Raw genomic sequence first — 13,022 nt, forward strand, 5'->3', positions numbered from 1 at the left:
GCCTTTTTAGGCAGAATCTTTCCTATCATTGACCCTCCTCTGATAACCCATTTTGAAGTTTTTATTCAGTTAAAATTTCCTCACCCATCAGCTGCTAAGATAGCACTAAGAGATCGTGAGTTCTTGGAAGCTCAGGGAGGGAGAACGCTCTTCTCCTGTTCTATTTCAGCTTAACTGTAGGACCACAGCCCTGACCTTCCCCTCGCTGGCCAAAAGTTCATTAAAACCCTGAAGCAAAGTGAATATTTTCATGTGTTCAGAACACCCTGCATTTCTGTGAAAATTTCAGAAGAAATTATGGGAAATTATGACTAGTTAACAAAAGCTAGAATTGGGTTAATCAGTCTCTTATAGAATTTCAGTTTGTAAACTTTATTTTCAGGGCATTAAAAATATGTTTTCATTATTGCTTATCAGTTTAACATATTTGTAACAGTTGAATTTCAGCCGTGTATAAGTCTAAAATAAGGTTTTTTTTCCTTTCAGTTTAATCATCTGGACAGTCTTTCCAAAAAACTGCCTCCTTTTACAAAGAAAAATGAAGATGCAAATGAAATGGCTGTTCAAGATACATCTGATCTTAATCTAGGTAATATGTTAGCATAGCACATACTCCTCTTAAATGTCCATAACTGAATAATACCTGACAGCGGCCTCTTAGGACATAACCACTGATAGCTGATGCCATAGCCTACAGTGACGTGCATATTACAGATCTGGCTGAGTTATATGAGAAAACTAAGATGTAAATAACATTTTGTTTTCATCCTGTATGCTTAAAATTGGCCTAAATGCATTTAGGAGACCCGACTAATTTAAAAAGCAGGGGAGTAATGAAAGTTCATTGGGGAACAAGACATTCATAAGATCTCAAAATATCAACCCACATATTACTTACAAATTATAAGGAGGAAAATGTATCTTTACAATGGAGACATTGAGCATTTTCTACCTTAACTAAGTCATCAAACTCCTACCAACAATGAGACAACCTAGCAGTGAGTGAGTTCTCGTGTGATGCAACACGAAGTGCATAGATTCTTGATATGGTCTGGCTTTGTCCCCACCCAAACCTCATCTTGAATTCCCAAGTATTGTGGGAGGTACCTGGTGGGAGGTAATTGAATCATGGGGGCAGGTCTTTCCCATGTTGTTCTCGTGATAGTGAATAAGTCTCATGAGATCTGATGGGTTTATAAGGGGGAGTTCCCCTGCACAAGCTCGCTGTCTATTTTCCTGCTGCCATTTATGTAAGACATGACTTGCTCCTCCTTGCCTTCCACCGTGATTGTGAGGCCTCCCCAGCTACGTGGAACTGGGAGTCCATTAAACCTTTTCCTATAGACATACCCAGTCTTGGATATGTCTTTATAACCAGTGTGAAAACCGACTAATACAATCCTATAGAGAATTCTTGCCAAAAATACTTAACCAGAATCTAATCAAGAGGAAACAGAGACAAATGTCTACCAAAATGTAGACATTCTGTAAGACTACCAGCCTAGCCTCTTCAAAAATCAATATCTAAAACAAAAAAGATGGGATGATTGTTCTAAACTGAAACAGACTAAAGTGATATAAAAACTAATGTGAAACCTAAGCTTTGATTAGATCTTTGGTTGAGGAAAAAACAGCTGTAAAAGATATTTTGGAGAAACTGCACAAGTTTGATTAGGAGACTGTGTAAGAGAGGACATTGTTAAATTACTGTTAATTTCTTGGGTATGATGATGGTACTGTGAATATGTAGGAGAATGTCTTCATTTTCAGGAGCCGCATGCTGAAGAATTTAGGGATGAAATAAAATTTAGTGTTTCTCTCTGGTAAACTGAGTAGTTAAAATACCCAGATAGAGGAATTTTCTACTGTACAGTACGATACTTGAAGTTCAGCTGTCTATAATGAACACAGCCAATAGAAACATCTAATTACGACAGAATTGGTAAACCAAAGATTAAGCTGGAACAATGATGTATAAATGTGATGGGGAGAAATCAGGGATCAGAAATTGGTGGCTCATGTGCTGCCTCTCAGACCTCCTGCAGCCTGGGCAGTCAACATGAACCAAGCACTGCTTATTCTCCTCTTGAAATGGAGTGAGACTGCGGAAGTCTTTTCCGCACAGTACTTGAGGCAGCCAGGACTATTCAACCGGGGTTGGCACACACACAGATTGAAATGTATTTGCCTCCTCAATCCTAGATAGATTTCTTTAAAATTTATTTCCTATTGTACCTATTTCTTAAAGAGATACGTTTAACAAAGAGCTACGTTTTCACAGTAATGAATGAATTTAAGTTTGGAAACTTTAAAAAAAGATCACATCTCAGTTGCCATTGCCAGGTAAAAGTAGAATCAAATTACTTGGCCTCTTCTACGTAACACAACAAGGTGACAACTACTATTTGGTCATAATACCCATAAAGAACCAGCTAGCTCCTAGGGAGTGCGAACTTTGCATATACCTTCCTGTTTGTTAATGGCAAACATTATATCATATTTTAAGAATCCCTGCCTCTTAATGGCTTTCTTATATTTAGTCTTTCTAAAGAGAGTGGGAGAAAAGGTACCTTGTTCATTGTAAAACACCTTGTTCAATGTTTGTTCATACAAACAGTAGTAGTCATTATATCATTGTACAAAATATCACTTTGTAAGGTTCATTTCGGGTTTTCTAGATTTCGAGCCACGTAAGGTTTCAGAACAGAAGTCCTCAAGTGTGGCTAGCCTTCCAAAACCAGATATTTCTGCGGCTAAGAAGGATTTCCCTACTCAGAACCAAACTGAAAATTTAACAAAATCTCCTGAAGGTATGGCAGTCATTTTTTTATCTTATTGTGTCTTGAAACTGAACATTATGCCTTTTTGGCATATGGGAGATGGCACTAGGAAGCGTGGTTGAGAGTTACAGAAAAAAATTGAGAGGGTCACAGATCCTGGGGCTACACAGCTTTGCAAAGCTTCTTAATACATCAAAGTATCTTAAATAACATTTTTGAGAATGACTGAAAGTTCCAGATTGAAGGAAAGAAACATAAAGCAATATTTTTTGATGTTATTTTATTTCATTTTTACTTAATTTTTCCCTTTTAATTATCTAAGAACTTGTATGATTTATTGAAGATCAGACAACACCTGACAGCTTTTCTTGAGTAGTCAAAAATTTGGTACTTAGATTTACCTGTTATCTCAGTACTTTCTTGGTCCTGCAGGTGCTAGAAGAAAAACATAAGATGTAGTCTCTATCTTACATAGCACATAATCTTACTGGACTAGCAGAAATTGAAATTGAAATACAGAATAATACAGGATTATATCTAGTTACAATAGAGTCACATCATGCTGATTTCGCTAAGATAATTCAACTAAATATAGTTGGTCACAAAAGAGAGATAGAGAGAGTAATTTGCATTGTGTAGATAATTTTGCCACCACTTGGTTCCTGTGGGCATGTTCCATGCTTAATGTGAGATGGGAATCTACAGATGGGTTTCAGTTATCTCTTATAGAGCAAGTATTTTGCCACATTTAAGGGTGAATTAAAAGATTTACCTGGCCAGGCACTGTGACTCATGCCTGTAATCCCAGCACTTTGTGAGGCCGAGGCGGACAGATCACTTGAGGTCGGGAGTGCAAGACCACTGGCCAACATGGTGAAACCCTGTATCTACTAAAAATACAAAAATTAGCTGGGCATGGTGGCGCGTGCCTGTAATGCGAGCTACTGAGGAGGCTGAGGCGGAGAATCGCTTGAATCTGGGAGGCAGAGGTTCCAATGAGCTGAGATCGTGCCACTGCACTCCAGCCTAGGCAACAGAGTGAGACTCTATCTTAAAAAAAAAGAAAAAGAAAAAGAAAAAGAAAAAAGAAAAAGGATTTACCCCATACAAGACTTTTGCGTTTCTGACTTAAACTTCTCTCCTACAAGTTTTATTCGTTCAGTGGATAATTACTCAATGCCTACTGTGTGCTAGGCATTGTTCTAGGCATGGATGTACAACAGTGATGAGACCCCTCCCATGTCTGATGGAGCTAGACCTCTCACATATTATGGGCAAATGTAGACAATATGTAAACAAATAAATAACTCAGATAAATTCAGGTTGTAATAAATATTATGACATAATAAAACAGTACAATGTATGGATAGTGACTTGGGGAGAGGGACAACATCCCATTAGGAGATTAGAAGGCCTCTCTGTGAAAAAATAGTTGAGTTGAGACAAGTACAAGAAGGAGTTAACCCTGCAAAGATTAGGAGAGAGGAATAGTTCATGTAGTGAGAATAGCAAGTATGAAGGTCCTGAGGGGAAGAAACATTAAGGAGGCATGTAGCTAGAACAAAATGAGCAATGGAAAAAGTAGAAGGAGATGAGCTCAGACAGAGGGGCAGAGATGAGATCATGTAGTACTTCTCAGTGCAGTTTTATTCTAACATCAGTGGAAGGTTTTGAGCAGGGTAGTTATATGGCTAACTTATTTTTAAAAGATCACTCTGTGAGGATAACCACTCGTGGCAAGGAAAGGGAGGAGTGAGAAAATGAGCAAGCAAGGAAGAAGCAACTGAAGTGGCACATGTGACAGTTGCTAAAGACCTGGGCTATGACGGGTGAAGTGGGAATGGTGAGAAGGAAATTAATAGGAACTATATCATGAGGGTGGAGCCAATAGAATTTGCTGCTCAAGAGGATGCAGGAGTGAGACAAAAAGAGGAATCAAGGATGATTCTTGGGTTAAACCGATTGTGAGGCTGAGAATTTGTAGTTTTGATGAGTTCGCACGTGGCACTGATGTTGCTGATATAGGTTCATGCCTTGAGAATGGCTGTCCTGAGGCAAACTCTAGAAGGTAAAAGTCAGGCGGAGGAAGAGCCAGTAAAGGCCATTAAGAAGAAGCCAGTAGGCCAGGCACGGTGGCTCACACCTGTAATCCCAGCACTTAGGGAGGCCAAGGCGGGCAGATCTCTGAGATCAGGAGTTTGAGACCAGCCTGGCTAACATGGTGAAATCCTGTTTCTACTAAAAATACAAAAAATTAGCCAGGCATGGTGGCACGCACCTGTGATCCCAGCTACTCGGGAGGCTGAGGCAGGAGAATCACTTGAGCCCGGGAGGTAGAGGTTGCAGTGAGCCGATTTCACGCCATTGCACTCCAGCCTGGGCAACAAGAGCGAAACTCCTTCTGAAAAGAAAAGAGAAGAGGAGAGGAGAGGAGGGGGGGGGGGAGGGGAGGGAAAGGGAAAGGGAAAGGGAAAGGGAAAGGGAAAGGGAAAGGGAAAGGGAAAGGAAAAGGAGCAGCAGCCAGTAAGGTATAGCAGAATAACAGGAGTGTGAAATCACTGAGTGTTTTGAGTGTATCAAATGCCCCTGAAAGGTCAAGCAAGGTGAGGAAGGAAGGTGGGGTTGAACAAGATGGAGATCACTGGTGAACTTAACAAGGGCAGTTTCAGAGCATGGAGGGGGTTGAAGCCTAAGTAAAGTGGGTAATAGAATGGTGGCAGCACAAGACTACACAGCTTTACCCTAGAGTTTTGCTTAAAAGACTAAAGAAATAGGATTGCAGATAAAAGAGGAATATGTAGTCAAGGAAGAGATATTTTTCTAAAGATTAAGCATACTAGAGCCTATTGATTTGCAAATGATGATAATTCCATACCAGGGAGAACTTGATGATGCCAGAGAAAGGGGCACCTAAGGTGCAAGACCGCAAGATCCTAAAGAAGATGGAAGAACATGGCATCTGGGGAAAACTTTGAGTGACAGAATTAACCTTAGATATGAATAGGGTCACCTCCTCCATAGTGACAGGAGAGAAGAGAGAGAGTAGGGATACATTTTCAAGCAGGTTGATAGGTTTGGTATGGGGAAGATGGATGAGGGAATTCTAGTCTGAATGCAAAGGAGTGGATATAATGATAGAGCATCAAATCTCTTCCAGATAAGCAGGAAAGCAAAACAAGAAGGGAGGGACTGCTTGTGTAAGGTGGTAGTGTTGGTGAGAGACCTCAGTGAGGTCAAATAATTGCCTGCTGGATATGACAGAATAATAAGCTAGAAGAATAGGAGGTGGTAATCCAGAAAGGGTGCTGGAAACAGAGTTTGAAATGGTAAAATCATCGGGGTTGGCAAGGTAAAAAATGTGGCCATGAGACTTTGTGAGGTGGAAAAGATAAAGAAACGGCGTGATCAAGAATCAGATAAGATAGGGTGTTGGATGGATCATCCAGGTGATGTCATCAGGAAAAACAAAGTGGGAGACCCTCTCAGGTGTTAAAATCACCAGTAAATAAAGGGAATGGTTGAGAGTGGTCAGTAAATAACAACCACTTGGAGAAGTAGTAACTAATATAGTCTGATAGCACAAGCTTCAAAGAAACAAAGCTTTGAAAGAGGAGAAATAAATTGTTTGAAACACCTACTGCACTCCCAGGTACCGAGGTACTTGAGAGAAGGGACAATAATATGACTCCACTGTAAATGGAAAATTAAATTTTGATATAAAAAGTTTAAAGAAATTCAGAGTAGGAAGGAATTAACACAAAGCAATGGAGAAAGCTTTATGGAAGGGATGGTCTTGAAAAATAAACAGAATTTCATAGATTTTAAGATTTAAGAGGTGAATTGCCTGCAACAACCCTCATTTTACCTGAGGAAACTGAAACCTGTTCAAGCGACATCTAAAATCATACAGCAGATTTGTGACTGAGCTAGGGTTAGAATGAGTTTCAAGACTCCTTATTCTCTATATTATATTATACTACATTCCCGATGTAGGGAAGAGAAAAGAATATTTATTTTATTTATTAATTCTTTTTTTGAGAGGGAGTCTTGCTCTGTCGCCCAGGCTAGAGTGCAGTGGCACGATCTTGGCTCACTGCAACCTCCACCTCCCGGGTTCCAGCGAGTCTCCTGCCTCAGCCTCCTAAGTAGCTGGTATTACAGGCGCCCACCATCATGCCAGCTAATTTTTTTTTTTTTTTTTTTTTGTATTTTTAGTAGAGATGGGGTTTCACTGTGTTGGCCAGTCTGGTCTCAAACTCCTGACCTCAGGTGATCCGCCCGCCTCGGCCTCCCAAAGTGCTAGGATTATAGGCATGATTCACCACACCCCGCCTGAATATTTTATTTAAAATAAAATGAATGTGTTCAAAAGCTTAAAGGGAGAAATGAACAGGAAATCAGTGTAAGTAGATAAGAGTGTTTTTATCTGGTACTAATACAAGGTGATGTCCAGAAAATACAATAGAGTCAGCTAGAGAAGGTTTGGACTTGCAAAATAAAACGTGGGTTCAGTGCTCACTGTGATAATACTGCATGGAAGCACCGCCAAATCCTGTAGTGGCCTAGAACAGCCAGTCTGTTGGCCTGTGGATGTCCATGGCAGCTCTGCCCCAGACTGGCACAAACCAGGGCAGTTTATCCTGGGAGAGGTGGTTGTTAACCATTCACCAGCACACCTCCGGCTGCAGGTAAGGTTCAGGTGTATTCCAGGAATGCCACACTGTAGGAGCCAAGGAGCCACCACGCTGGGCAAGCCGTCCTCACAGCAGAGGGTCAAAGCTCAGGAGAGACCAGCAGAAACACATGCTGCACTTCACAGCCTCTGCTCAGCCTGGCACACACTGCCATCCACAGACACATTTGTTGGTTAAAGCAAGTCCCGTGGCCAAGCTCAAAGTCAATGGAGCAGAGAAATACACTCCACCTACAGGGAAGCCATCCTCAAAGGGGAAGTAAATAATTGTGATTAAATAATCCAGCCTTCCTCAGCATGGTAACAAGGAACCACTACTGGTTCTTCAGTCGGCTCAGGTCCAGCAGTAATATTGAGATGAACGCACTAGTTGGATTGTACCAGTTGTTCAAATATTAAAGCACCTCAGCTGGTAATTAGCCACTGCTCCGAGACCCTCAAGGACTCCCTGCCCCATGATCCCGATCTCTGGAGAAGCCCTAGGCAGGCTCAGTGGAATAATAATCTGCATGTTTTATGGGAGTCAGTCTAGTACAGAGCAGAGCTAAGAGTACAGGCTCTATCTGGGTTCACATCCGGGCTCCTTGTGTAATAGCTATGAACACTGGGCACATTATTTAAACCCTTTATCTCTTCCTGTTTCTCTTCTGTAAAGGGGAAATAATGCTATATACATCACAAGGCTGTGAGAATTAAATTAGTTAATGTATGTAAAATACTTAGCACAGTGCCCAGCTCATGATAAACTCCATACCATATTTACTATTAATAATAATAGTATGAGCAACAAATTAGTACTTATTAGACTGATACATGCATGCACACAAAGCAGTAATACACATATGGCAAGGATATGAACCAAAACTGTACCAAGCTACTGGAATGGTTGCCTATGCAGAGAATGGTGATCAAAGGGAATAAATACATTAAAACACTGATCACTGAGTTCCATTCCCAGAGATTCTGATTCTGTTTGGTCAGGAATAGGGCTTTACTGGCATGTGGACTGGAAATCTCTATTCTTCCAAAAGCAGCCCAGGAGACTGTGATACACGAATGGGTTTGGGACACACCGAGTAGTAAAAGGAGCATGTTCCTTGTGGCTCCAACACACTTAGGTCCACATCCCAGCCCTGACCCTCATTATAGTTTCTTGGACAAGTTATTTAATCCTCTGATCCTCTGTTTCCTTTGGTAAACAAACAAAAAAAAGACACTGCAACTATATTAGTTAGGACTTTTCAGTTTACAGCCATGAGAACTTAAATTCAAATTCACTTGAACGACAACAACGAAAAAGGAAATTTATTGGTGACCAGAAGCAAACCACAGAAAAGTGGCTGTGTGGCTGTGGTGCTAGCCCAGGGGCATTTGGCTTCAGGTTCTCTGGCTTTCCAGGAAAGTATTCGTGTCGTCTGAATGCCTATTTCTCTCCATATCCTCCCTGCCTCCACCATGACCCATCCCTACTTGTTCTTGTTTGGTTTTATCCTCTCCTACAAAGGACAGGTTATTTCCATGTGGCAAAGATCATGACCATAAAGGCCTAAGATTCTGATTCTTCCAGATCCATAACCTAGTATGTAAGATGGGGTTATCGCTGTCCGCTTCAGTGGAAATATCCAGGGATGGGACCTCATTGACTGGGCTTTGCTCCTCATGGTTGGGACGAGGGATGTCCTGGCACCAGATGTGTGTGGCAGGAGTTTGCATAGAGATGGAGGATGGGAAGAATGCTGAGCAGTCCAAGATTATAACTGCCAGAGCCCCCTCATTCAGGTATAAAAACATGTGTGGCACTCACCTGCAGATCGTGGACACTCAAATATTAGTCCCCTTCCTCTTCCTCTCTTCCTGATTTGAATGCAGGAAAGGATTTTTAACTACCATGATCTAAAATACCATTCTTATTTCCACCTCCTGGATCTGTGGAACAAAGACACACAGCTACTGCTGCATGGATTTCCTACACTTGCTCATTCCCTCATGTAACTGAGGAAAAGAACAAGTCACCGAATTTAGTGATTTGAAGATTTAATTTTATGACTTAATTTATCTATACTTACTAAACACTTTTTAAAACTATAAATATAGTAGTAGAATCAAAATTATTGGGATTTTGTTTTACTCATTAGTTTCAAGAAATCTTTCAGAGTTAATGTTGTATTGTATTATATATTGTTGAATTAGTAGACGGAACCTTGAAGACCTGGGTATAATTCAGTTCATCCTAGGCAAGCCGCTTGACTTCTTAGAAACTTATTCTTCTCATTTATTAAAAAATGGATGCTAATAGCATCTGTACTGCCCACCTTATAGGGTTGTGTGAGGACCAGTATTAGGTCATGTATGTAAAATCACTTTGTAAAATGAAAAGGCAAGAATTAACAGAAGACTTTTCTCCTTTTAAATAAGCTCTTTAAACTAAAAACAGAACTGCAATTTGACCCAGCAATCCCATTACTAGATATACAGCCAAAGAAAAAGAAATATTTCTATCAAAAAGACACATACACTCACATGTTCACTGCAGTAATGTTCACGATAGCAAAGATGTGGAACCAACCTAGGTGCCCATCAATGATGGATTGGATTTTTTAAATGTAGTACATGTACACCATGGAATATTATGCAGCCATGAAAAAGAATGAAATCATGTTCTTTGCACCAACATGAATGCAGCTACAAGCCATTATTCTAAGCAAATTAATGCAGAAACAGAAAATCCAAAATCACATGTTCTCACTTGGGTAGAAGCTACATCTTGGATACTTGTGGGCATAAAGAGAGGAACGAGACAGCGGGGACTCCGAAAGGAGACAGGAAGGGAGGAGGCAGGCTGAAAAACATCCTAATGCGTACTATATTCACTATTTGGGCAGTGTGATCATGCATTATACCCTTGTAACAAACCTGCAGTAAATCTAAAAGAAAAATTGAAATTAAATAAAATAAATAAAAATAAATAAGCTCTTTGAAAAGCAAAGAAGAAAAGTTTCCAAGTTGGTTTATGTTCTTATATACTCTGATATTACTTCCAAGGTGTTTGAATAAAATGTCCATGTGGCATAATTTAAGCTTTCTCTCTAACAGAACAAGAATCTCATGAGCCTGTGAAAATTCCAACCCAGTCCTTGCTGCAGGATGTTGCGGGACAAGCAAGAAGAGAAAAAGTGAAGTTGCCTCATTATTTGCTGAGTTCCAAGCCTAAGTCTCAACCTCTTGCAAAGGTAAAACAAACATGGGAACAAATTCCCCACAGCCAATCAGCATTTGATGTAATTCTTTATTTTTTATTTTTTTCAATCCTGCTCCTTTTGTAGATTTTATGTAATTCTGATTCATTGAAGTTATTAGTTTCCAGCCACTGTGTACTGCTATTGACCGTATTGATATTGCTATTGATCTCACCATGAAGCTCTTTAAACTTACATCTCACACATGTAAACACAGGCAGTGCTTTGATGGAGCTGGCTCATACAGGCTCCTGGGAGAAATTTTATGAGCCAGTTATCAAACCACTGATAGCTTGAAATCAGCCGTGCTGGGAGTACTTGCACCATAAAATTGGTAAACACTAGAAATCAGAATTGTTTTCAGACAGCCAGTTTACCAGCATACTACTACTGGCTAAAGGAATCATGGCCACCATTGCCATGACTCTTAGAATAAAATCCAAATGACTTAACATGAGGACAAGGCCCCATTTGCTTCTTCGCCCTCACCCTAAGTCAAACTCACTATAATTCAGTCATTGGAGATTTCATTCTTTAAAAATACCAAGCTCCTTCCTTCCTCAGAGCCTCTAAGATTAAGATTCCACCCAGTTCTATTGGGAAACCTTCTGGAGTCCACCAGTTTTGATAATTGTCTTTTTTTTCTTCCGTGGCACACTGTGTTCATCTCCATCACAGAATTTATTGTTATATATAACTGACAAAATTACAGTACGTCTCAAACTTTAATGCGCCTATGGATTACCTCAGGATCTTATTAAAATTCAGATTCTGACTCACTAGGTCTGGTGTAGGGCATGGGGTTCTGCAGTTCTAACAAACTCTGAGAAGATGTCAGCGCTGCTAGTGTGAGGAATAATAAGGGCACAGACCAATGGTTCTTAAAGTGTTGTTGTCTGACCAGCAGCATTGCCAACACTAAGAACTTGTTATAAATGCAAATTCTTGGGCCCTGCCCCCAACCAACAGAATGAAAAACTCTGGGGGTAAAGTCAACAATCTGTGTATTATTATTAATGAGTCCTCCAGGAGATTCTGATGGAAGCTAATGTTTGATGACCACTGGCACAGATGGAAGAGCACAGACTCTAGAATCAGGCAAACTTGAGTCTGAATCTTTGCTATGCTACTTACCACTTGAACAATTATCTTTCAGTTCTCTGAACTTGACTTCCTTATCCTTGAAAGAAAGCCTAAAATACCTCCTTACACGGCTGTTGTAAGGATTACATGAGACTATAAACATTCATTTCCTCCAGCAACCAAAAAGTTATTTTCCTCTGGTGACAGGGCCTTTTTTTTTTTTTTTTTTTTCCAATCTTGGGAACTCAAAATAGAACCATTTTATTAATTTTTCCTTAATGCAAAGGTGCAAGATTCTGTTGGAGGAAAAGTGAACACATCCTCTATTGCATCTGCCGCCATTAATAATGCACAGTCATCCCCTTTTGGGTTCCATCTTCTCCCGTCATCAGTGAAGTTTGGAGTGCTTAAGGAAGGACATACCTATGCCACAGTTGTAAAGCTCAAGAATGTTGGAGTGGACTTCTGCAGGTGAGGCCAAGGGACCAAAGGTCTGCCTACCTTTCCCTACCCTGTGACTTGTCTTTGGTCACCTCCATCAGTAAATGTTTATTGGGCCGAACTATAATTACTCCTTGAATCTTCACATGATTCATTCAGTCATTTACACACTTATTCATTCATCAACAAATCAGTGAGTGTTTATCGGGTTCCAATTATATGGTAGATACTTCCTTGCCCTCCTATTCATCATTATTCATACTTTGGTAAAAGCAACTCACATCCTGATCTCCACTAGTGGAAAAAAAGGAGGAGGTTGTACAAGTGTTACAGCTACTAATGCACAATAATTGAAAGTCTTTTTCTCAAATCTACTAACTATAATAATACCAGCTGATGTTTGTTTGCACAGTACGATCTGAAAAGCACTTTTAATTACATTGTTTCTGCATAATGGAGGGGAAAACCTTATGAGACTACTATAAAAGGAGAAACTGTGTAACTTGTTTTAACATCTTGTAGGTTAGCAGAGGCCAGACTTCAGATCTCCTAAGTCCCACCATATGCCTTGCTTTACTAATACTTTGTTTTGTGTGAAATTTCAAACCTTTCCATTGGATCAATAAACCATAGACCTCTACCAAACCATTCCCAAGTACAAAATGTACACTATTCTATCTTAAACATAAGCATGTGTATTACTTCCATTAAAATGGAATATATGTTTATTTCAGTTGCAGTCATTTTCAGAGTTCATTGGTAAGTCCTTCACGAATGTTTGTGATTCTG

General features: G+C 40.0%; 1 protein-coding gene across 10 annotated transcripts in view; it reads left to right on the forward strand.

Moving 5' to 3' along the window:
* The window catches only part of LOC105479093 (sperm associated antigen 17), a 238,413-nt gene that overhangs the window by 205,351 nt on the left and 20,040 nt on the right, over positions 1–13,022 (forward strand). For all 10 annotated transcript variants that reach the window (XR_011617612.1, XR_985679.2, XR_985680.2 and 7 more), the window contains 4 exons: positions 487–589; positions 2,679–2,810; positions 10,567–10,703; positions 12,079–12,263. Coding sequence is in view for 7 of the 10 variants with exons in the window: in XM_071087029.1 (XP_070943130.1) it covers positions 487–589; positions 2,679–2,810; positions 10,567–10,703; positions 12,079–12,263 (557 nt within the window). In the remaining 3 variants the exon portion in view is untranslated. The remainder of the gene's footprint in view (positions 1–486; positions 590–2,678; positions 2,811–10,566; positions 10,704–12,078; positions 12,264–13,022) is intronic.

Source organism: Macaca nemestrina, chromosome 1 (genome assembly GCF_043159975.1).
Source record: "Macaca nemestrina isolate mMacNem1 chromosome 1, mMacNem.hap1, whole genome shotgun sequence".
Classification (NCBI taxonomy): Eukaryota; Metazoa; Chordata; class Mammalia; order Primates; family Cercopithecidae; genus Macaca; species Macaca nemestrina.